The following is a 24708-nucleotide window of genomic DNA, read 5'->3' on the forward strand; positions in this document are numbered from 1 at the left end:
TGGGCAGAATGTCTGTTCTAAAAGGAGAGTCACTCGGGCTTTTGGTTGCAGGTAACCACGCCTTCTTGTGTGAGTCCAGTTTTCATTGCTGTGATGGACAGCGAGTTTTATCTGGCTGAGAGTTTTGGAAGTTCAAAGTCCAAAGGGCCTGAAGCAGACTTCTGCTTTGGCGAGGGGCACATGGTGGATGGCAGAGTGCAAGCAGAGGGTCACAATGGAGAACTACTTTCCAGGGTCCCCAGTGACCTAAAGGCCACCCACTGGACCCACCTCCTAAAGTGTCCGTATCTTCCAGTAGCCCCATGCTGGGAACAAAGACTTTAAAAAACACGGGCCTTTTGGGATGCATTTAACATTCAAGCCACCGCTCTCCTGTAGCCAGAGGAAGCCGAGAATAACCGAAGGTGAGGATCCTGGGGTAGCTCTTGGAACTTAACCCAGCTGCTCAGTCTGGGAGGGGGACGTGTTGGGAGCCTGGCAGTTTCTCTCCCTGTGCCTCACTTTGACTTTTCCCTGCTGGTCACCTGTCCTTCCCCTCTGTGGGCTCTCTGTCTGCAGGGCCAGTGTGGCCACCCAGCATGCCCGTGTTGAAGCGGTGAGATCCAGGTGTACAGATCTGCCCTCTGGCTGTGTTCCTGTCCCCTTCCCCACCTCCAGGTGCAGATTCCCCAGCAGGCCCTTAGGTTCAGGTGTGATTGGGTACCTGACCTGGGAACTGTCCACCTTGGCTCGAGGTCAGTCTCCTTGCTGGGAGAGGCGTGGGGCGTCTGATGTCCACAGCTATTGAGGTCTGCAGGCAGTTGTCGTGCAACTGTCTACGCCAGGCTAGAAAATGGAAAGATGCTCTCAGAGATGGGAATGCCTCCTGGAAAAATAGTATTGAAAGTTAATGTTTGCGCTGGCACCGTGGCATAGCGGGTAAGGCCGCCTACAGTGCCAACATCCCATATGGATGCCAGTTCGAGTCCCGGCTGCTCCACTTCCGATCCAGCTCTCTGCTATGGCCTAGGAAAGCAGTGGAAGGTGGCCCAGGTCCTTGGGCCCCTGAACCTATGTGGGAGACCCGGAGGAAACTCCTGGCTCCTGGCTTCAGATTGGCATAGCTCCTGCTGCTGTGGCCATCTGGGGAGTGAACCAGCGGATGGAAGATCCTCCCCCACCCCCACCTCTGCCTCTCTAATTCTGCCTTTCAAATAAATAAATAAACCAAGAAAGAAAGAAAGAAAGAAAGAAAGAAAGAAAGAAAGAAAGAAAGATAATGGGGAAGGGGAGAAAGAGAGGGAGAGGGAGAGAGAGAATCTTCCATCTGCTGGGTCATTCCTCATATAGCTAAGCTGAAGCCAGGAGTGAGGAACTGCATCCGGGTCTCCCACATGAGTGGCAGGGGCTCAAGTACTTGGATCGTCTCCTGCTGATTTCCCAGGCACATTAGCAGGGACCTGTATGGGACTCTTGGACTTCTCAGCCTTCCGAACCATGGGCCAACAACCCTCGATTCTTTATCAATTACCCCTCCCCGGACCCTGCTCGGGTATCTTCTTTTTAAAAAAAATATTTATTTATTTATATGAAAGAATTACACAGAGAAGGAGAGGCGGGGGCGGGGGAGGGTCTTCCATTCACTGGTTCACTCCCCATTTGACCACAACAGCTAGAGCTGCGCTGATCCAGAGCCACCCACGTGGGTGCAGATGCCCAAGGACTTGGGCCATCTTCCACTGCTTTCCCAGGCCACAGCAGAGAGCTGGATTGGAAGTGGAGCAGCCAAGACTCGAACTAGCGCCCATGTGGGATGCCGGCATTGCAGGCGGTGGCTTTACCCACTACGCCACAATGCTGGCCCTGTGGGTATCTTATTTTAACAGCAGAGCACACACACATGACTACATACATGATCCAAACTCATGGAACTGTACACTAGAAAAGTGAGCTTTTCCTTTTATCACTTATACTTCAATAATTTTAAAAATATTTTATTTATTTATTTGAGAGGTCGAGTTACATACAGTGAGAGGGAGAGACAGAGAGAAAGGTCTTCCATCCACTAGTTCACTCCCCAAATGGCCACAACAACTAGAGCTGAGCTGATCCAAATCCAGGAGCCAGGAGCTTCCTCCTGGTCTCCCATGCGGTGCAGCAGCAGGGAGCTGGGTCAGAAATGGAGCAGCTGAGACTTGGACCAGTGCCCGTATGGGATGCTGTTGTCACAGGCAGTGGCTTCACTCTACTCCACAAAGCCAGCCCCAGGAAGTATTTTTTTTAAAGTCAAGTTTATTGAAATCTAAGTGACACAAAGTAAAAGTGACTTTTCCGGTGTTCAGTTCCTTGAGTTTGTAGTCATGTGTGTGCTCAGCTGTTAAAATAAGATACCCAGGGTGGGGAGGTAATTGACACAGAGTAAGGTTTTTTGGCCCATGGTTCAGAAGGCTGGGAAGTCTAAGAGCCTGGCACAGGCTCAGCGAGGGCCTCGTGCTACATCGTGTCTTGGTGGAGGGTATCGCATGGAGAGACAGAGCAGGTGCACCACCCCGGTCTCTCTTCTCCATCTTACAAAGTCCCTAACAGCGTCATGAGGTCCACTCTCATGGCCTCATCTAATCCTAATGACCTCTCCAAAGCCCCACCTCCAAGTACAACGAGCGCGCTCATAGACTTTGGGGATTCGGTTGCCAGCATCTGAACGTCTGGGGGCACACTCATCCCACAGTATCATGTAAGCACCCCACGGCGATGCATAGACTCCTTCCCACGAGGGAGGATTCTGTCATGCCGAGACATCTGCATTCAAGTCCCTCTGTTTTATGGACGGCCCCGTGCTGACTGAGACCAAAACCTGGACCTTGCCTCGTTAGGGAATGATCCTCAGAAGTCCACTCGTCGGCAGGATCTGTCTGTGCCTTGGAGCTCCTAGCAGCCAGGGGCTGGGGGTGGGCTGCGGAAGTACCCAGAGGGCCAGGGGATGCTTACCCCAAAATGAGGGTCGGATAACTCTCCTCACCGTGTAAGTGCAAGGGCCTTTGTCCCAGGGGCTCACTGCCTAGTACCATGGAGGCAGGAAGCTGAGCCCAGGAAGGTGTGGTTTGAGGATGGGGGGGGCTCCCTGTACCTGCTACCAGCCACGTGCCTGGGCTCCCCCATTAGGGAGCCTTTCGCTCAGGCAGGCTTGATTTGGTGCCACGTCCCTTGGAGTTAAGCGTGAGTTCTTCAGTGTCCTCTTTTCAAAGGTGATTCCTGGCCTGCAGATAAAGCCCTTAGGTGAGTGGACTTGAACTGTGCCTACCGCCTCTGACCAGTGGGGTGGGCCATCTGGAGTACTGTGTTGAGAGCTCTGAGACCTTCTCTGCCAAAGTGGGAAGGAATGTGACTGTTGATCCGTGCTGTGCTTCCCAGATGCCAGCCCCTGAGTTGGTTACCGAGGGGAGCTGATGAATGAAGTGTGCATTGATCTGTGGGGAAGTTTCCCAGATGACTGCCCCATAGCTCTCCATGAAACTAAATTGATTCCATCCCAAGAAGAGTTTCTGAGATTTGCCCTTGCGGTAGGTTGCCACACTGATAGCCTACAGTGAGTCCTAACTCCAGGCTCGAACCCCTGTGTGGTCTCCTTCCACCTGGACATCTAACTTGTTTTGGTCAATGGGACTTGGACAGACGCAGACCCAGCAGAGGCTAGAACTGCTTGTCCATGCCTTGGGACTTGCGCACTTCTCACTTTGCCATTGAGGAAGTCCAGGTTGTCCTGCTGGAGAGGCCACAGAGAGGGGAACTGAGACCCCCAACCATCAGCCCAGACAGTGACACCAGAGGTGGTCTTGGTGCTCGTGGCACCAAGTCAAGCTTCACGCAGCTTTAGCGACATGAGTTGACCCCAGGTGAGAAAAGCCCAAATTACAGAACTGTGCTAATAAGAGGTTGTCATTTTAAGCCACTAACTATTGGAATTTAAAAAGTTGAAAGAAATAACTGATACAGTCCTATATTCTTTTCTTCGATGAATTGCATATAGTTACAGATGACAGGGTTTGTAGTAAAAGCTTTGTGTTTCTTCTTGGCCAAACAAAGACGTGACAACACTTTGTTAGGGCCACAGTTTTAGAGGGAAGAAGTCACTTGAAATCCTAGAATGCCCGGGGGCAGTTGCTGTGCAGCCTGGGTCTTTAGCAGTCCTTCCCTTGGGTGGCTTAGATTAGCATCTGAGATGTGGTTCAGCTGGGGGGTATGGGATTGAGGTGGGGCCCTCAGGGCTCTGGGAGGTGACTTCTTCATTTCCAGTGGAAGAAACAAGGTCCCAGAGAGTGGCAGTGACCTGAAGAGCACACCTGGTGTCAACACGGCTGTGCTGTTCCTCAGAGCAAGCCAGGCCTCCGACTGTCTGGGGAGACGTTGGGGATTGGGGTTGGGCACATTCGAGGGGCAGAACCCAGTGGTGTGAGGGATACCCCAGAGGGGCTGCTTTAGGTTTGGTTGTTGGTTTGTTGCCATAACAAAGTACCTGAGACTGGGGAATTGGTAAAGTATAGGCGTTTATTTAGGCTGGAAGGTTCAAGATCATGGTGCTGGCACCTGCCTGTCACCTGGGGGCGGGGGCTTCCTGCTGCAGCATCACGTGGCCCCCCAAAGTTCATGTGTTAAGTTGAGGATGTAAACCCCAAGGTCAGAGGTTAGTGGTATTTGCAGTGAAGCCTTGGGGGGGGTCATGAGGTATGGTCCCAGTGATGGTATTAGTGGGTTTACACCGTCCTGGGCAGGTACTGGACTGGTTCTCAGGATGGAAGCACTACACTTCCATTACAGAAAATGAATTGAAGGAAAGAGAGGCGGGGCCAGACAGACCCCACATTCAGAGGTAGCCCCGTTACCCCTCAGGATGCAGACTTGTTGAGACTAAACTATGGAAGGGCTGTGTCCTGGGGTGGGGGACTGGCCTCCTGCTACAGACAAGGAAATGGGGACTGAAAAATCGTGTTCTTGGTTCTGATCCACAGAGAGGGTGGGCGGTGGTTGCTGGTCTGTGAGTCTAGAGCTTGTGTCTGTCACCCCCGGAGTGTATCTGTGGTGCTCCCTTGTGGCTTTGCCTTGAGCTGCAAGAAGTGCTCCCAAGACCCAATGGCTCTGGACACCAAACATCCAGGAAGCAGGGTGGGGTGGGCAGTCCCCAGGGGCAGGCTCTGTGCAAGGCACTGAAGGGGTACTTGGAAAGTGGCCCACGCTTCCTCTTCCCAGAGCTCAGGTGCCTTGCTGGGCCCACCTGGCTGCACGTAGCTCAGTTGGGCACTGCTTGTGCTGGGGCCAGAGTCAGCCAGATTATGGGTTGTGGCCAGGGGCCCTCAGCTGGGCACTGGGCAAAAAGGCTAAAGGGTCTGGCATCCCCAGCCCTTCTCTTTGGAGGTGTCTTTGTGGTGGGAGCAGCTGGCTCATGGTGGGAGCAGGGCCCCTGGTGCCATCTGCAACAGGCACTTGGGGCAGGCGGGAGATCTAAATACCGCAGCCTCAGTGGTCTGCCCCTAGGAGCTGCCAGGTCCCTGGTCACAGGGGCAGCTTCACTTCTCATCAGCAGGTTTCTTGCAGAGGGCGGAGCCTGGTTTTGCTGGAATGAGGCTGCTGGACCCAGGGAGAAGGCACTGCCATCCGAAAGCAGAGCCTCACCAGTCTTGGAATCTGCCAGTGCCCTGAGAAATGGAATAAGACAATGCCTAACCCTCAGGACCATAGGCATAGGAGATTACCCACTATGGCAAAAGAGACTTGACAGGTGTGGGTAACTCAAGGACCTTGAGATGGGGACAATCCCAGGTTATCTGGGGGTCCAGGGTAATTGCAGGAGTCTTAATCAGTGTAGAGGCAGGAGAGCCCGAGTCAGAGAGAGATGCGGAGATGCCACCGCTGGCTTTGGTGGTGGGGGGAAGGGCCGTGGGCCGTGGGATGCAGGCAGGAAGGGGTCGCAAAACCAAGGAAAGCAGGGGGCCTCTGGAAACTGGAAAAGGCGAGGGAATCAACTCTCCCAGCACCCCCAGGAGGACCCAGCCCTGCCGATACCTTGACTTGGGCACAGTTCCAGACTTTGTGTCTCCAGGCCTGGAAGAGATGCATTTGTCTGGTTCTAAGTGAGTACATTGGTACTGACTGGTGACAGCAGCAATCGAGGGGTGATGCGCTGTGCCCGCCCTGTGGGGTGACATCGTTCTGACATCATCTCCCTCCCATTCGCCATGCCTGTGGTTGAACTCCACAGAAGTGAGATCACGGAGTGGCTATCTTTTCTCGCCCAGGGTCTTTTCCTCGGCACGGTACTTTTGAGATTCGTGTTTGCCACTGGATGTTCCTGTGTTTGGCTCCCTGTTCGTGGCTGGGTAGTATTTCATTGTGTGGGCACATCGTGCTCTGTGGATCGTTGTTCTGTTGATTAATGTTTGGACTGGCTCCAGTTTGGGGCTATTATGAAAGAGGAAAACACTCTGAACCTTTTGGAACAGGCTGTTCTGTGGATGCAGGCACTCAATTCTCTTGGGTAGAATCCTAGTGGTCGAGTTGCTGGGTCATAGGTGAGCATCTATCTGTTCAGCTTGGGGAGAAACGGGGATTTCAAGGCCCAGGCACAAGTCACCTGGCCACTGCGGGCCCTGGGTGCCCAGCACTGCCCTGCTGGCCTGCAGTGCTTTCTGGGAACACACAAGTGGTGGTGGTGGCAACTTCTCTAGGCCAGGGCAGAGGGCTTGGTGGCCTGCTGGTGGTGGAGTCCGTTGGGAAACCTCAGCCAGCACATGTCGCTGTGGATCTGAGGGATGACTGACAGGTGAGGCTCACGCACATGTTCGGCTCGCTGCTTAGGGCTGCCATTTCTTACAGGTGCATGTCACAGTCTCCATAGCAACCCTGGGAGGAGTTGGGGGGGGCATGGTCAGCTGGGTTTGTAGTTATGGAAACCGAAGCTTGGTACAGAACCCTGTCTGGGACAGCTGGAACCAGGTGTCTGCCTGGGGTACAGCTAACTCTGGGGCCTCAGTCCCACCCCCACCTCTGGAAGAGTGGCGCAGGGCTGTGCCCACTCAGCGGGCAGGGAGGAGGGTCAGCTCTTTCCATGGGAAGGATAGCAGGCGCTTTCTCCCTGAGGAGCCTACAGTGTAGACGGTGCACGAGCCAGGCCTGGGGGACGGCAGATGGTGTCCCAGATGGCGGAGAGCAAGCCCAGCTGGAGGGGGGTTTATGGGGGTAATGATGACAAGGGGGCAGTGGTTAGGGGCTAATGGAGGCATTTGGTTGGTCGAAGAGTTGAATGGAGGGCACTAGAGAGCTCTAGTAGGTGCTTGAGGCTGGGAGTGAGGCGACGAGACTGATGGCTGCCGTGTGACCCCAGGGGACAGCCTGGCGACAGTGAAGCCAGCTGGGAGGATAGAAGGCTGGCTGGGGGCTCTTCAGCCACCTCTGCCTTTGCAGCTGCCCTTCCTCGGCACTCACCCTTCCAGAAGCCACCTGAACATCCCCTCCCTGAGGCCGCCTCCCCTTGGGGGGCCCCGGTCTGCCCTCACGTGTGCCTGTGCACGATCAATTCTACCAAGCTTTTCATGCCAGTGTTTGAACTGAAATCCCACACCCCGTACTGGCCTGGGGACTCCTCTTTGGCTTCTCAGGAGTTAAACACATGCATGAGGGAGGCATGGTCTCAGTGCTGTGGCCACACCACTCAGGACCATGCAGACCATGTGCATAGACAGGGAGCGGCAGGGGACCAGGGTGGGGAGAGTGGGCCTGAGTGAGTGTCCTGTGACCAGAGGCCACTTCTGCAAGGCTGAGGCCTCCCTGTGGACCACTCCCTGCAGCCAGCTCCCAGGGATTGCACATTCTAGGCTCGGTGGGATGCACCTGGGGGAGTGGTGCTGGCCACTCTGCTCTGCGGAGGAGCTGCCTGCCGATCAACAGACGGAGCAGGATCAGAGAGGCCGTCCTGTGACGTGGGCAGGCCGCCTCCCGGGAGGGACCAGCCTGTGGGACTGCGGTAATGAGAAGCCAGACATGGACCAATGTGGGCACCCAGGACCTCCTCCCCAAGCCCAAGTGGAGGCCAGGGTGCAAAGTCCCATGCCCTGGATGTGAGCACTGTGGGGGCTGGGCTGTGTGGGTTGGAGCCAGGAGTCCCAAGGTCCACTCATGCATGCATAACTTGTGCACACTGGGGTGTGTGCACGCTATGGTATGTGAACTCCCGTGAGGGGTGTGGATCTTGAGGCAGCTGGGGCCATCGGAGAGGCCTCCCTGGAGCCCTAGATGGAGTAGGAACCTTATTTCCTGGAGTCTTTAGGGTTCTGAGGCCTCCTGTCCCCAGCTTGCTGGGGTGGGTGTGGGCCGGGGTGGGCAGCAGTCCGTGGTTTCTGGCACTTGTCCTGCTCTGTCCTTCATACCAGGGCTCTTGCTTTGCTTGGTTTTCATGAAGTTGACTTGCTTTGACTCAAATTCAAAAGCTGAGCAAGATAACCTGATGGTAGGTATTTAACCTGGGTTGGGGACTGGGCAAAAATTTGTGTGTACGTGCACATGTGTGTGCATTCATGTATGTGTGTGCACGTTCATGTGTGCTTTGTGTATGCATGCATATGTGCATGCGTGTGTGTGTGTGTGTGTGTGTGTACAGGGCTCTTCTGGGCTCATCACAGCTGCTCACCTTGGGTGGGTATCAGGTCCTCTGGGAGACGCTAGTGGTGATCCTTTGGGTCCCCTGGCTTGGGGTTTCCCCCAGCTCTGTGGAGCAGCCTGGGAAGTTCTTTGTGGGGCCCTTGTATTTCCTAGGAAACGACTTGGAGCAAATGTCATCTTGGGCAGTTATTTGTTCAGCACTCCTCACTTTTTTTTTTTTTTTTTTTTGACAGGCAGAGTGGACAGTGAGAGAGAGAGACAGAGAGAAAAGTCTTCCTTTGCCGTTGGTTCACCCTCCAATGGCCGCTGCCGCCGGCACACCGCGCTGATCCGAAGCCAGGAGCCAGGTGTTTCTCCTGGTCTCCCATGGGGTGCAGGGCCCAAGCACTTGGGCCATCCTCCACTGCACTCCCGGGCCACAGCAGAGAGCTGGCCTGGAAGAGGGGCAACCGGGGCAGAATCCTGCGCCCCAACCAGGACTAGAACCTGGGGTACTGGCACCACAGGTGGAGGATTAGCCTAGTGAGCCACGGCGCCGGCCCCTCACTTGTTTTTAACTCCCTCCACTGCTCTGGAAGGTGTGATTTCTATTGCAGTGAATTTTGGGAGTGGTTACACTTGAAATTCTGCCATGCATATTTAGCAAATTCTAAAGTTAATCAATAACTATATTCAGTTTACTACTTCTTTCTTCTTTAAAAGAGATATATAAACTTTATTATTTAGATTTTTTTAAAACTTGTTGAAAGGCAAACAGAGGGAGAGGCAGACAGAGACCTTGCATCCACTGGTTCATTACTGAAGTGCCCGGTCTGGGCCATGCCGGAGCATGGACCCCAGATCTCGGTCTGGTGTGGGTGGCAGGAACCCTCAGCCATCCCCGCTGTCTTCCAGGGTGAACATTAGCAGAAAGCTGGAATCCAAGGTGGAGCTGGGACTTAAACCCAGGCACTCTGGGATGGGATGCGGGTATCTCAGGTAACCCTTATTACTTCTTTCTTTGTCAGCCTGTAAATCTGGGGTCAGTGCTGTGGCATAGTGGGTAAAACTGCCACCCATATCCTATGTAGGCACTTGTTTGCATCCCAGCTGCTCCACTTCCAATCCAGCTCCCTGCTAATGTACCTGGGAACACAGTGGAAGATGACACAAGTGCTTGGGCCCCTGCACCCATGTGAGAGACCTGGATGAAGCTCCTGGCTCTCAACTTCAGCCTGGCCCAGCCCCAGCCCCAGCCCCAGTCACTGTGGCTATTTGGGGAATGAACCAGTGGATAGATTATCTATCTGTCTCTCTCTCCTCTCTCTGTAATTCTTTCAAATAAATAAATTAATTAAAAAAAAAAACCTGTAAATCCATCAGTAAAGACTTTATGTTGAAAAGGTAAGATGGGGGGCTGGTGCTGTGGTGCAGTGGGTTAAAGCCCTGGCCTGAAGTGCCAGCATCCCATATGTGTGCCGCTTCGAGTCCTGGCTGCTCCATTTCCAATCCAGCTCTCTGCTATGGCCTGGGAAAGCAGAAGATGGCCCAAGTCCTTGGGCACCTGCACCCACGTGGGAGACCCAGAAGAAGCTTCAGGCTCCTGGCTTCGGATCAGCACAGCTCCAACCATTGCGACCAACTGGGGAGTGAACCCACTGGATGGAAGACCTCTCTCTCTCTGCCTTTCCTCTCTGTGTAACTCTTTCATATAAATAAATAAATCTTTAAAAATAGAGAAAAGGTAAGATGGGATTAGGGATTTTTAAGCTTATGAGGTCTTAAAAAGTCTTTGAGGGACCTTCTCCTTTTCCTCCTAACATGACGTCGTTGCACCAAGCCAGGAATGTGCTGGCTGTGGACAGTGCTGGGGCTGCCAGTCCCGAGGGTGTGTGTGGCTGCTGTTCGTGTCCCCATACCCTGGGTCCCTCCTGCTATGCCCCACATCCAGGCTGCAGGGGACAGTCCTGGCTTGTCCTCTAGCAGGGGTCCATGTGGCCTTTGGCTTCTCTTTGCCTTTAGCTCCCGGAAGCAGTGATTTCTCAAGCCTTTGGTGCCTGGCTCACTGCAGGTGGCAGGTGCCAATGACACACACAGGATGGCTTGCTTGCAGGTGTAGTTTGCCCCCTGGCAAAGGTGGGCCTGGGACCCCCGTGGAGGCCTGGTTGTAGCCGGAGGCTCCTAGGCGTCTTCTAGCTTTGACTCCAGGACACCTGGAAGCTGCATTGCTGCAGGGAACAAAGCTCCAGCAAGTCCCCAGCCCCCAGTGCCCCGTTAGGGTGCCTGACACTTGGGAGTGGCTGGACCAGTCCACCCTGGCCCGTGCCGTCAGAGTGTCTAGGGGAAAAGTAAAAAACAGCTGTGTCGGGTTGTCATCCCTATTCCGGGCCCGCGTTCTCATAATGCCAAAGAAGCAGCGTGTTGAGGATCGGCCAGCTCTTGCCTCAGCCCTGGGCTGAGAGTCTGGAGTCGGCAGCCGGAGCTGCTGCCGGCTGTGCCAGGCCCAGGGTTGCCCCCGACCTGTGGGAGAAGGGAGGGAGTGGCGCCCAGGGTGAGTGCGAGCGGCTGATGTGTGTCCCCAGAGAGGCAGGCTGTGCTCCCCTGGGCAGGCAGACGAGGGACCTTTCCCGTTGCAAGGCTTTCCTAGCAACTCTTTAATTTTTAAAATTGAGACATAATTGACTTATCATGAAGTCCCCATTAGTAAGTCTACAGTTCAACGGTGTGTAGCACTCACAGGCTGTGCAACCATCACCACGATCAACCAGAATGTTGTCACCATCCTGAAATAAGTCTGCACCTGAAGCAGTCACCGCCTTCTGCTCTCTAAACTCTTAGCTCCCCCTGCTCTTTGCTGCAAGCTGCCGGTGGTGCAGACTTGGGCCACAGAGTTCTGGGGCTTCAGGGCTGCTGTGTGCTGAAGGGAAGGAGCTTGGGCATTGGAGTTAGGCACTTGCTGTGTGATTTGGGAAGATGCTTACCTTCTCTGTGCCTTTTTATTTTTTTTAAAGATTTATGTATTTATTTGAAAGGCAGAGAGAGAAAGAGAGAGAGAGGTGTTCCATCCACTGGTTCACTCCCCTGATGGCTGAAATGGCTGGAGCTGCACCTTTGGATCCAGGATCCAGGAGCTTCTTCTGGGTCTCCCACGTGAGTGCAGGGGTCCAAGGACTTGGGCCATCTTCTACTGGTTTCTCAAGCCATAGCAGAGAACTGGATCAGAAGTGGGGCAGCCAAGGGGCTGGCGCTGTGGTGCGGTGGGTTAATGCCCTGGACTGAAGCGCTAGCATCCCATATGGGTGCCGGTTCGAATCCCAACTGCTCCTTTTCCAATCCAGCTCTCTGCTATGGCCTGGGATAGCAGTAGAAGATGGCCCAAGTCCTTGGGCCCCTGTACCCACGTGAGAGACCTGGAAGAAGCTCCTGGCTCCTGGCTTTGGATTGGCGCAGCTCCAGCCATTGTGGCCATCTGGGGAGTGAACCAGGAGATGGAAGACCTCTCTCTTTGTCTCTACCTCTCTGTATAACTCTTTCAAATAAAGTAAATCTTAAAAAAAGAAGTGGTGCAGCCAGGACTCAAACCGGTGCCCATATGCATATGGGATGCTGGTACTGCAGGCGGCAGCTTTACCGGCTACACCACATTACCGGCCCCTCCTGTGTGCTGTTAAATGGGGTTATTAACTACCTTTGCCCTACCGTTGGGTCATTTGTGAGGCTGACAGGAGACACTGTATGAGTAGCTACACTTGCAAGGCCTTTGCCTGTATTGTTCTATTGTTCTGATTGAATCCTCGCCTCACTATCTAACACGTAAGAAAAACTGAGCTATAGAGGCATTTAATTTAATAATAAGATTGTGCAGCTTTAAGTCAACCTTTGGCTGTGAAACATGGAGAAGCAGACTTTTGTCTCTTAATAGAAAAGGGAAATTAATGACGGCATAGATGGGGAAGCCCAGAGTCTGGCGGGCCCGAGGCAGGCTGACTGACAGCCCATGGACCCTCCCTGCGACGTATGGAGGTTGTTCCTGTGGCAGTGGCGCCTGTGGGCTGGCACTCATGTCACCATCAGGATGCTTCCTTCCCAGAAGCTCAGCTCACTTCCCTCGTGTCCCTGGGCCAGAGCTGTTCCTGTCTCTGTCATTGGCAGGGAAAGGGGTTTGCGTGGTCGGCTTGCATTCCTCAGGTGCAAGGCCCCTACCCTTAATCTCAGCTGTGGGGTCTCTGCAGCTCCCGGAGCGTGCTAAGTGCTCAGCAGATCTCGCAGTGTCTTTACAATCCGGTCCCCCGCCCCCAGCTGTCTCTGCTGCCTGTTCGCAGCTCTGAGAAATGCGGCCTCTGTGTGACCTCCTCCAGGGACGGGGAACGGAGCACCCGAGCGGGCATCCCCTTCCCTTTTTGGACGCAGTGCCATGGCTGCTTTCACAGTGCTTCTGGGTGAATGAGAAAAATATCTGTCGTAGGTGCAAACATTTCAAAAATGATGGTCTCCTTCCCAGGCAACCCAAGCGGCTCCATCTCCCTGGCCCTCGCCTCCTGTTCCCTCTCCCTTCCCCAAGGGGACTGCTTGGGAGACAAAAATGCTGTTCAGGGAGAGCCCAGCTGGCCCTGCTGTTGGTCTGCCCAACACTCAGTACCGCGGTGCCGCAGCCTCTGAAGACTGAAGCCCCCCACGGCGCCTCATCAAGTTGGGGAAGTCGAAGCCCAGGGCTCCCGGAGGCCCAGGCAGTGTGGCATCTGTCCAGGGGTAGGGAGACTTTCTTTTTTTTTTTTTTTTTAAAGATGTATTGATTTGAAAGGCAGAGAAATAGAGAGAGTAAGAGAGAGGGACAGAGAAAGAGAGAGAGAGAGAGAGAGAGAGAGATCATACAGTTGCTGGTTCATTCCCCAGATGACCACGACCAGGGCTGAGCCAGGCAGAAGCCGGGAGCCAGACCATGTAGGTCTCTCTTGTGGGTGCAGGCGCCCAGGCACTTGGAGCATCTTCTGGTGCTTTTCTAGGTGCATCAGCAGGGAGCTGGATTGGAAGCAGAGCATCTGGGACTTGAACGAGTGGCCATATGGGCTGCTGGCATTGCAGGCAATGACTTAACCCACGGCATCACAACGCTGGCTGTGGGAGAGTTTCCACATGAACTTGCTCAGTGGTCAAATGTGCAACTGGACTTTAAGGCTGAAGCAGTGCACATGTGGCTTCCCCAGTTCTCCTTTGTTCTCCTGAAAGTCCTGTGCGGGGAGTAGACAGCCAGAGCAGGAAGATGGCCCCAAGGCCTCCCTCACCCTGGCAGTGCCTGCCCTCGTATTTCCCATTATGAAGACTTTTCCTGATGGCTCTATTTGCTGAGTGTCTGTCTGGTGGGGATTTTTAGCCTTTGTTAACAAACCTAGGGGCCAGCGTTGTGGCATAGTCAGTTGAGCATCTGCCTGTGCCACCAGCATCCTATGTGGGCTCTGGTTCAAGTCCCAGCTGCTCCACTTCTGATTCGGCTCCCTGCTAATGCATCTGGGAAAGAAGTGGAGGATGGCCCAAGTGCTTAGACCTCAGTACCCCTGACTCCTGGCTTTGGCCTGGCCTAGCCCCAGCCACTGGGGCCATCTGGGGAGTGAACCAGCAGATGGAAGATCTTTCTATCTGTAACTCTGCCTTCCAAATAAATAAATCAATTTTTTAAACAACAAAAAACCAAACAGAAAATGTGGAGAAGCAAAACAAAAAGGAAATAAATCTGATGACCTTGTGCATAGGTGGGGCCCTGCTTGTCCCATGTTGTAAGGACATGGTGATTTCTTCAGTGATGGATGGACTGATTTCATGATGGTGATGATGGCATGATAACACTGAAGAGCAAACCAACATCTATGATTTATTGGGTTCTTGCCGTGCATTAAATTTTGCAAATATTATTTGATTTATTCCTTAGAGCATTCCTACAAAATATATCATCACCATCACCATCCCCCTCCCTTCCTCCATTTTCCAGGGGAGAGAACTGAGTCTCTAAGAAGTTAAGGAGCTCACCCAAGGGCGTGCACCCTGGAAGTGGCCATGCTGGGGATGCAGCTCAGGTTTTCTGACTCTGAGTCTGCACTCTAACCTCTGTGTTCCAATAAGTGACTTCCTTACCATGATCTTTGGGTTTGAAGACTTTTGGCTTTGAGCTGCAGACCCCTGTTCAGCTTTGCACCCACGGAAGAATGAGCCACACAGTGTGCTGAGCCTGAAGGCAGAGACGGCCAGCCCGTGGGACAGCTGTGTGATGTTGACCTCCTGACTTCTCGACTCTATTGCTCATCTGTGAAATGGAGATTCACGTTCACTTTTGCTGGGGTCTGAGTGCGTCCCCAAAGCCCATGTGCTGGAAGCTTCACCCCCCTGTGCAGCAGTGTCGAGGGGCAGGACATCCAAGAGGTGAAAAGCTCATGAATCAATTAGGACCATGATCTGGGGAGTGAATTAGTCATTTCGGGGGCAGGAGGAAGAGTTCAGCCTCCTTCCCTTTCACTTCCTCCCCCCACCCACCTCGTGTTCTCTTGCCCTTCTTCCCTCTTCCATGAGATGACAGTGGGAAGGTTCTCCTCTCCCTAACAGAGGGGCTGACTTTTGGAGGTGGGGCCCCAAACATGGGCAGAATCTGCCTGCTGTAGGAGCAGGTGCACTCCAGGCAGGGGGACAGTGCATTGCACAGCCTGGGGGCTCATCACACACAGGTGTTCCAGGGCCTGTTGGAAGGTTGGGTATGGCCAGGCAGGGGGCACAGCAGAGAGAGCAGAGACCCTGGGGGGGAGGTGGGGATGGATTTTGGAGGTCTCAGGTATCAGCTGTGTGCTGGACTTGACCCTGTGAGGGATGGGCACAGAGGAGCCCCCTGGCCAGGCTGAGTAATGTAAGCAGGACTCTGGTTTTGACTAGATGGCTCTGACAACAGAGGGAGCGTGGCTTTGAGAGGGCAGTCCCAGGGCAGGGAGATGTAAGGGACTAGGGGATCTGGACTGTGGCTGTGGTGGTGACCTTGCAGAGGAGAGGGCACCTGAAAATGCGAGAAGTATCAGTGCCAGGGTATGGAGTAGAATGAAAAGGGAGGGAGGGTCTAGGAAATCTCCCATCTGGGAGCAATGGTGATTCCACTGGCCGAAGGGGTTTCTATAGAGAGGCACAGATCTGGGTGTTGTGAGAGCTGATCCCACATTGTTGAGTGTAACTCAGCACATACTTTGCAAGTATCCCAGCTTGAGGGAGGTGATGCCTCAGTTGGTAAAGACCTCACTGGCCCACCAAGTCTGTGGATACTCGGAGAGTCTGAGCACACACAGGAACATCCACCCACCCACCCATCAATCTACCCACTTGTCCATCCGTCCATCTCCCCACCACCTTTCTACACATGTATTCATCTGTCTGTCACCCACCCTTCCACACACACACCTACCCTCCTATCCACCCATCCATCTATTCACTCATCCATGTGTCCATCATTTATTAGTGCCTATGACATGTCAGGGGCTGAGGACCCAGGGATGGAATAAGGCAAGGTCCTACCTACCCTTGTGGGAGAGAAGCCAGGTGGGCAGAAGTATCTTAGTACCTTGTTTGGGGGGATCTGGTAGAACCTCTCCAAATGCCAGGAGCTGGTAGGCAGGGGCTATAGGGCTGCGGAATGTAATTCTTGGAAATTGGTGGGAAACCTCTTGGCCTGGGAAATATTTCCTCCCTCTTCCTGCAGTTGCCTGAGTATACACAGAGGCACACGCCACAAACCAGTGTATGAACCTGCAGCTAAGAGCCAGCATGCAAGCCACCCCGTGACGACATGGAGATGCGGGGACCCAGATTTTTTCACTGCCCCTGGAGAAAGCAGCTGCCCCAGTCCTCGCCCACTGGGTAATCTCACCTCTGGGACCACCCGCGAGGTCAGGAGGGGCAGCTGGAAGACCCTGCCCTGTTGGGATGGTCCTGGAACAGCTCCCACTTGGCCTGTGCTTGACGTTGTGGTCCTGCCACAGTACATGCTCATTTCCATAATTATTATTTAGCATTTGGAGACCAGTTATTTTACACTCAGCGTTCTGTGTTTGTGAGAGGGTCTCTCTGTTCGTGCCGATAAAATTTCCATTTACTCTGGACATCAACCATAGTGATTAAAAAAAAAAAGCCCATAAATTATTTACTGAAATGGAAGTTCAGCTTACGGTAATAATGCATTAGTTCAGCTAGCCATGCAGCTTGTCATAGGGTAATAAAAGATTTTTTATTTTCCTTCTTAAAAGATATTTGCTGGTAACCTATACATGACCTTGAGCTGATCAGTTTTCAAAGATGACACTGCACGAAGGCTGTAGAAGGAGAGAAAGAGAGAACCTTTTGTGCAATAGCCTGATTTTAGACAATTGTCAGAAATACCTGTCATCTCTCTGGCAGAGGAGAAGGGAAATGAAAAACCGATTGCATTTTTTTAAATCATAAGGACCAGATCTTACAAATCCTTCAGAAATCAAGCACTTATTTGACAGGCTCAGGTCCCTAAAGGCGAGCGAGGAGGGCCCTTTGGAGACGCTGGCCTGTCACTTTAGCGGAGGCCACCTGTCACATTCACATGAGCCCAGGGCTTTGCCGTCAGCCCTGGTGGCTCTGTCTTCGCCTTTAGAAATGCTGTGTTTGTGGAGCGGGACCAGTTTTTGGTGTCTGAAAGTCTGCGACTCTGTGCGGGGACGGTTGCTGACTAACGTCGCTGCTGGAAAGAGCAGCGGGCAAGTTCATGAATTATGGCTGTCTGTGAGGCTCTCCCAGCAAGACCATTTGTTATTTTAAGAACGTCTGCTTTGATTAAAGCCATTAGAGCCTGAAGCAAATAAAAACGTGGCTGCATTTTCCATGTCTTGCCTTTTCACAGCAGGAGCCCAGATGATGCCTACATTTGAATTGTTAGGGACCTCACTAACAAATTAAACTAGTTCTTCTCAACCACTTGGTTTGTGGTTCTAAACAGTCATGCAGCAGGGGACGTGTTGGGTGGGTAATACTTTGATTTATTTGTCCCCTACATTGCTGAAAAACAATTCATTTATTTATATACCTGTCTTTGCTACAAAGATTATTTTACAAAATGGTTTGAAGAATGTGTTTGGGTAAGGATGGGGTTTCAGGCTGAAGAATGAATCCGGGAGCCTGTGTATCAACGTAGCTTTATGTTCATTAGACTGAAAACGATTGCACACTCACCATGCAGACGGAAGTATGTGGGATTACCCAAACTGCTGGTAAAAAATCCCAGGCAATCAATGTCTGTTTCTTTGCTAAACATTCCCAGGGTCTCTTCTCCCCCAGCTTAACCAGGGCTTTGCAGCCGACAGTTTGCATTCGTGAAGTGGTCCCTGTTTTTTCTGATTTTTGTGACGTGGATTCATAGAATCCCTCTGTTATTATGGGGTGCCAGGGTAACTTAGTGCTTGAAGGATGCTCTTTATGTCATCTTGCTGGGAGGGCAGAGCAGGTGTTTCTCAGAACGCCCAGATCCTTCGGCTCTGCCCTCGACCACCTTGATGGAGGAGTTCTGCTTTCTTCTCCCCGGTAGCCGTCTTCCTTCCCCATCTGCACAGCCTGCTCGGACTTCTCTCTGCTCCGGCTTCCTTCACGCTCGCGCTGCAGAACCTGCTGCTCTTGTCAAGCGTCTGGCCTCGCTCCCCTCTCGCGTCCCCGTGTGCCCGACTCAGCCTGTGTGCTGCCTTGCTGTGCGGTGCAGGTGGGAGCCCCGGGGGATGCCACTGCTCTGCAGAGGCAGCCACCAGGCCACAAGGAGGGACATTTGGCATTTCTCATCGTGGATGAGGGCCTGGGTATAACTGACGTCCATGAAGCACAGTTTGCACGCATTTTGTACTTGTCAGCAGTCCTTACGTCGCCTCCCTGCTGTTGTCTGTTGGCTTATGTCAGGAACATCCAATAGGTTAGCAGATAATAGTTCATTGATCCTTTGGCAATCATTCATCTATTGAATGAATGTGTCAAGTCTTGTTGGGACTTCTGGTGCCCCAGAATTAGACTCCCCACTGCTACCCCTCGGGGAATGTCGTCAACTTCTCCTTATTCTTTTCCCCAAGAACTTCTGAATGCTACTTTGACATCCTGAATAGCCAAGTAAAGAAATATTAGCTTGGGAACAAATGTGTCGCTATGGGCTTTTTGTATTCCCATGCTGGATGGATAGACATTAACTAGTGACTTAGCTTTGATTTGGACCATAAATAGGTGTGAGTGTGCATGAAACACAGCATCTATATAAAAATGTCACCTGTCATGGTTTCTATGCAGATGAGTTTTAAATCATTCAACAATTATTTGAATTTAATTTCTGATGGAGAAAGTCCATGAAGTTCAACTACCTCTAGGCCTGGCTGAGTGATCAGTGAATGAAATCATTTGTTTAGTGGGGCGGCATTGCAGGAAGAACTAGAAAATCCTTGGTTCTTGTCCTCAAAGTACCCTGGAGTCCCCCAAGGGCCCAAGGCATGTGTTCAGTGTGTGGCTGGACCCATGCCATCTTGGAAGTCAGTGGGACAATGTAGGGCATGCTCTGAGAAGGATTGAGTGATGGGATAATTAGAACCAAGCAGCCGTGGGGTGGACGGTTTGTCTGTAGATAATAGTTTGTTTGCTAATTGCCAACACCAGATTTTCTGGGCAATTAGACATTTGGTTTCCTCCAAGACCTTCTGTGCAAATATGGACACATGGCCGCAGGCCTTCAGGTAACAGGGGGAGAGAGGGTGGCTCCTGGTGCTGGATGTCATCTCTCTGCCAGCTGCCCAAGGGGTCACGGATAGGGCAGGCCTCCTGCCAACAGGTGCACAGACCATCTGGCCGGGTGCTAGCAGAGAAGCAGAATTCCCCCTGCTTTTGCTGAGGGGTTTGCCATTGTGCTGTGAGATTAGCCAAGATGGTGGTGTGTTGAGCAGTGAAATGGGCCAGGCACTGAGTGTATGTCTCCATGTTCTTTTTAAGAGCACGGGGCCATGGATGGTAAAAGTAATCATAAATGGTTTCCCCTCCCAGATGAGCAAGTTGATTTTTTAATGAGCATCTCTTCATTATGGTAATAAATTTAATTATAGAGAATAAAACTTTCCAGGAGCTGGCATTGTGGTCCAGTGGGATAAGCTGCAACTTGCAATGCTGGCATCCCCTATCAGACTGCTGGTTTGAGTCCTTGCTGCTCCAGTTCCAATCCAGCTCCCTGCTAGTGTGCTTGGAGGTCAGCCGATAATGGCCCAAGTGCTTGGGCCCCTGCAATCCATGTGGCTTACACCAGCTGCAGCTGTTGCAGCCATTTGGGGAATGAACCAGTGGATGGAACATCTCTGTCTCTCTCCCCCTCTGCCTCTCTTTCTGTCTCTCCCTCTCTCTGTTTTTCAAATAAATGAATCTAGAAAAAATTTTAAAAATAAAATTTGCCATTTTAGCCACTTTAAAGTGTAGCATCCAGTGACAGGAATTATATTCACAAGGTTGTGCAACCATCACCATTGTCTATTTCTAAAATTGTGTCATCACCTCAAACAGAAATTCTGTACCCGTAATAAGCTTTAACCCTCATTCCTCCCAATTCCAGCCCTGGTAACCTCTGCTCTGCCCTCTGTTCTTTTTTTTTTTTTTTTTTTTTTTTAAGATTTATTTATTAATTTGAAGGCAGAGTTACAGAGAGGCAGAGACAGAGAGAGAGAGAGAGAGAGGGAGGGAGGTAAGAAGGGAGAGAGAGAGAGAAGGAGGCAGGGAGGGAGAGAGAGAGAGAAAGAGAGGTCTTCTATCCACTGGTTCACTCCTCAGATGGCCACAACAGCTGGAGCTGATCTGAAGCCAGGAGGCAGGAGCTTCCTCCAGGTCTCCCATGCGGGTGCGAGGGCCCAAGGACTTGGGCCATTTTCTACTGCTTTCCCAGGCCATAGCAGAGAGCTGGATTGAAAGTGGAGCAGCCGGGACTAGAACCAGCGCCCATATGGAATGCTGGCACTGCAGGCTGCGGCTTTACCCACTATGCCACAGCGCCAGCCCCTGCCCTCTGTTCTATGAATTTGCCTATTTGGATATTTCACATAAGGAGAGTTGTACAGTGTTTGCCCTTGTGTGTCCAGTTATTTGACCCGACATAATCTTTTCTAGGTCCAGCCATGTGGTCGGGTGTGTGAGAATGTCATTTCCATGTCATTTCTGTGTGATAGCATGTGTAAGAACGGCGTTCCTTTTAATAGCTGCATACTGCTCCACACATTTTGTTTATTCGTTCCTGTCAATGGACACCTGAGTTGCGCCTGCCTTTTGGTTGTGAATAAACCGCGATGAACATTCACGTACAAGCATCTCTGAGACGCAGCTCTCATTTCTTTTGGGAATGTGCTAGGAGCAGAATCGCTGCAGCGTACAGGATACTATGCCTTTTCCCGCCATTCTCCACGGCAGCTTTGCCGTCTTACATCCCCAGTGCCAATGCGCCAGGGCTTCACCTGCTTCCCATCCTTGCCAACACTTGTCATGTTCCTTTTCGATTTTTCAAAGACAGCAGGCATCCTAGCGAGGGAAGTGGTATCTCCGCGGGGTTTTGATTCGCATTCCTCTAGTGACTGATGGCGTCCGGCCTCTTCCCACGTCTCTGGGCTCTGCAGATCTTTGGAGAAATGTGTACTCAGGCCCTTTGCTCCGCGGGCTGTTTCTCCACTCCTGTAATTACCTGGCTGTGCACGCTCTTGTGGAGGCTGGCCTTGAGCCTCACCGGCAGGAGAGAAGCGTGAACGTAGAGGGAGGGTGGTGTCCGGACAACCTGGAGGCCTCGAGTTCACTGTTCCACGATTCGCTTTGTCCCATTTGGTCCCCACTCTAACGATGCTGTCTGGGTTCTCCCCACGTAGGAAAGGAACCAGAGGCAGCCTGGACTGACCCAAAGTGATCATGGCAGCAGAGGCAGAGGGAGCCCTGCCTGGTGCTTCCCGGAAGCAGGCAGGGCCTTCTCCGATGTCTCAAACCCTCTGGGTTCCTGGACCACAGCACTGTTTTCAGAAAACCACCTGCCTTTGTCCTGCCGGATATTGGCTGGGCACAAGGTGGAGCAGAGTGCGCCCCGCACGGCCTCGTGTCCCTGGGTGCCTCGTGTCCCTGGGTGCCTCGTGTCTGGGCTTCCTCTCCACTGTAGGAGTGCACGCTCCTTGCTTGGGGCAGCCTGTGGCCCTGCCAGTCCTGGGCAGCAGGCAGGGCGGGCATTGTGGAGCTTTCCAGCACTGTGCGGGGTAGTCGGCTTCTCCCGGGGGACCTGTCCTACGGCTCGGGGCTCTGGGAAGGTGCCTGCACACTTGCAGGGCAGCAGGACACGGGCAGTGCTGCATTGCTGTTGGCCCCCTCTTGTTTGACCGTGTGTCCCTTGCAGGGCCCCATCTCCTGGGGCCGGGGATGCTCATCTAGCTGCGTTTTTGCTGTGTCCTTCTGACTGACTGTGGAGAGCCTCCAGGGTCACTGGGTGACATGAGTTCCCCACACTGGGGCGGGGCCTTCCGCGGGACGCATGGAGGGGGAGGGACACCCCAACTGGGGAGAGCTTCCCACACTCCCCTGGGAACCTGAGGACTGCAGAGACTTTTCCAAGAAAGCACACCCGGAACTGACACAGTCTCAGGTGCTCCGGCTTCTGCCCCCTCTGTGGACTGGAGTCCCAACTGTCTCTGCAGCGGGCACAGCTGGGCGCTGGGGCCCTGGGGACTGAGCAGCGTAGCATAGTGGTGGCGCATTAGCACGAGGCTGGTGCTCACTGGGAGAAAAGAAACATCTCCTGGGGTCCAGTTCTACGTACCGAAGACAGGGGGCGCTTCCCCGGGCGCCCCTGCCCTGCTGGCTGGGCACAGTCCTGGAAGGAGCGAAGGCACGTGGGCCTCGCTTTGCTGCCTGGGCCACCCCTGCCACTTGCACAGCGAGTGCTTTGTGTTTTCTTTCAGAAACGGCCCCCACCTCTGCATACTCCTCTCCAGCCCGGAGCCTGGGGGACACAGGAATCACGCCCCTGTCCCCGTCCCATATTGTGGTAAGGAATGTGTGTGTGCTCTCGGTGTCTGCTTTGCAGTTCAGGCTGCTGGGAGGCCCCTCAGTGCACTCACTGGGTGGGGGTGAAATTGACCTGCTCAGGCCTCAGCCGGCTTCCCTGGGGGCCGGGGCAGGGGGAGAGGGTGGCAGGTGCTCTGGAGCCATGGCCCTGGGTGGGTGACGTGAGCAGGCAGGGTGGGAGCAGCCCTTAGAGCCTCAGGGCTCAGAGACTGCCAGGCATGCTCTTGGGAGAGAGTGGCTGTTTCTGGCCAGGGCATCAGTGAAACCAGTGGCTTTGTATCCAGAAGCCTGTGGCTGTGTGGCTGCGAGGGGAGGAGACCTGGGCAGGGAGTTGCTGGCAGTGACTGGGGCTGGAAACCGGCCTTCGTCCGCTCTCCACTGCTCTGTGTGGAAGGATGGAGATTGGGGGCAGCTGCTCCAGGGGGCTCGGGATCCAGCAGGGAAAAGTACCCACTGGAAAGGGCAGTCCTTGGGGTGGCTCAGAGGACCCACAAGGAAGATGCCACTGGGGACTTTGGCGCCACCACCAGGTAGGGGTCGGCTGGTCCTGGTTTTCTGGGAACTGTCTGAGTTTCACACCAGAATTCCTGCATCCGGGGAAACTCCTCCAGGTCTGGGCAAACCAGGAAGGTTGGTCAGCCATGGCCAGGGCCTGTGGTTTTCAAACTGTGTGCCCTGAGGGTTCCCTGCCAGGAGCTTCAGGGTGGTAGGAACAGGGACAGTGGGAGGGGAGGCCAAGTGGGTGGTGTGCTCACTCCCTGCTTTAACCAATACAAGCCGTATCCAGAATTTGTTGATTTTTATAATTTAGAGTCCTATGGGAGTTTTAAAAAAAATCTACAACTGCTGAACACTACTGGCCTGCCTCAATGAGTTGAGCACAAGGATAGGCTCTGGGCACTGAGGGCCAGGGTCAGCAGGATGAGGCAAGGTCCCTGGTGCGCCCCGCCTGCTCCTGCTCCTGTGCATGGAAGGCTGGCACAGGTGGGCCCCTGGGAGGTACAAAGGGCACAGCTGGTAAGGTACTGTGGGCAGTGACTATGTAGGACTAGGGGGCACTCAGGACAGACTGCTGGGCCCCCAGCTGTGATGCTAACATCTCTGTAGTTAGCCACGCGTGTGCATGGTTGATGGCAGGCACCTGTAGGCAGGTGCCCTTGTGCGTGGGCTGCGTCCCTCATGCCAGGGGAGCCTCCACTTTGCCCTGGGCCACTCCTTCTCTGCAGGGCTGCCACTTGGCATACATCAGTGGGGACGTGGGAGGTACTCTGTCTGCAGTGGGTGCAGAGCTGGGCAGGGTAGAAAGCCCTAGGCGCCCTCCTGAAAGCCAGGCTTAGCTCCCCCATAGCTGCCTGTGCCCCAGTGCCTCACTGTGTGTCTGCAGAACGACACGGACTCCAGCGTCTCGGAGCAGCAGGTGTTTCTTGTGGTGGTGGCCATTGACTTCGGGACCACGTCGAGCGGCTATGCCTACAGCTTCACCAAGGAGCCAGAGTGCATTCACGTGATGAGGTGAGAGCCGTGGGCAGCCAGGCGTGTGGCTGGGGCCTGTTGCTGCACCTGTGCCGCTTTCGGGATAGAAAGACCCTGGATTCTGGTCTGGCTCAGCCCAAATCCTTGTGCCACTTTATACAAACCGTTTCTGACTGCTGCTCTGGGTTCCGGATGTGTAGCAGTGTGGTTTTCATTCTGATTTGTTGAGTCTGGGCAGGGGCTGTCAGAGGGTCTAGAGCCTGGCCGGGTGATTCCAGTGTGTGTCTTGGATGAGAGGTACCCCCTGTAGGTCACCCGTGATGGAGGTGACCCAGCTGCTGGCTCAGCCTCTACCGTGTGACCTTGGGGAGTGCTGGGCCTGCTAAGCCCATCAAACCCTGGTTTGCTCATCTGTGGACTGGAAATACGTCAGTACCCACGTCACAGGGCACGCATGCCGTTAAGGCCTAGCAAGGGCTCAGAGCAGGAAGCTGAGCTGGAAAGGTGCTGCTTCCTCCAAGTGGAGGGAAGCCATGGGTGACGCTGCTGGAG

The 24708-nt window shown here is 53.4% G+C and overlaps 1 protein-coding gene across 11 annotated transcripts in view; it reads left to right on the top strand.

Annotated features, from left to right (window-relative positions):
- HSPA12A (heat shock protein family A (Hsp70) member 12A) overlaps window positions 1-24708 on the top strand; it is a 145906-nt gene that overhangs the window by 94594 nt on the left and 26604 nt on the right. For all 11 annotated transcript variants that reach the window (XM_051824194.2, XM_017348602.3, XM_051824196.2 and 8 more), the window contains 2 exons: window positions 22578-22663; window positions 24068-24195. In XM_051824194.2, coding sequence (XP_051680154.2) covers window positions 22578-22663; window positions 24068-24195 — 214 coding nt within the window. The remainder of the gene's footprint in view (window positions 1-22577; window positions 22664-24067; window positions 24196-24708) is intronic.

Source organism: Oryctolagus cuniculus, chromosome 15, assembly GCF_964237555.1.
Source record: "Oryctolagus cuniculus chromosome 15, mOryCun1.1, whole genome shotgun sequence".
In the NCBI taxonomy this organism is placed as follows: Eukaryota; Metazoa; Chordata; class Mammalia; order Lagomorpha; family Leporidae; genus Oryctolagus; species Oryctolagus cuniculus.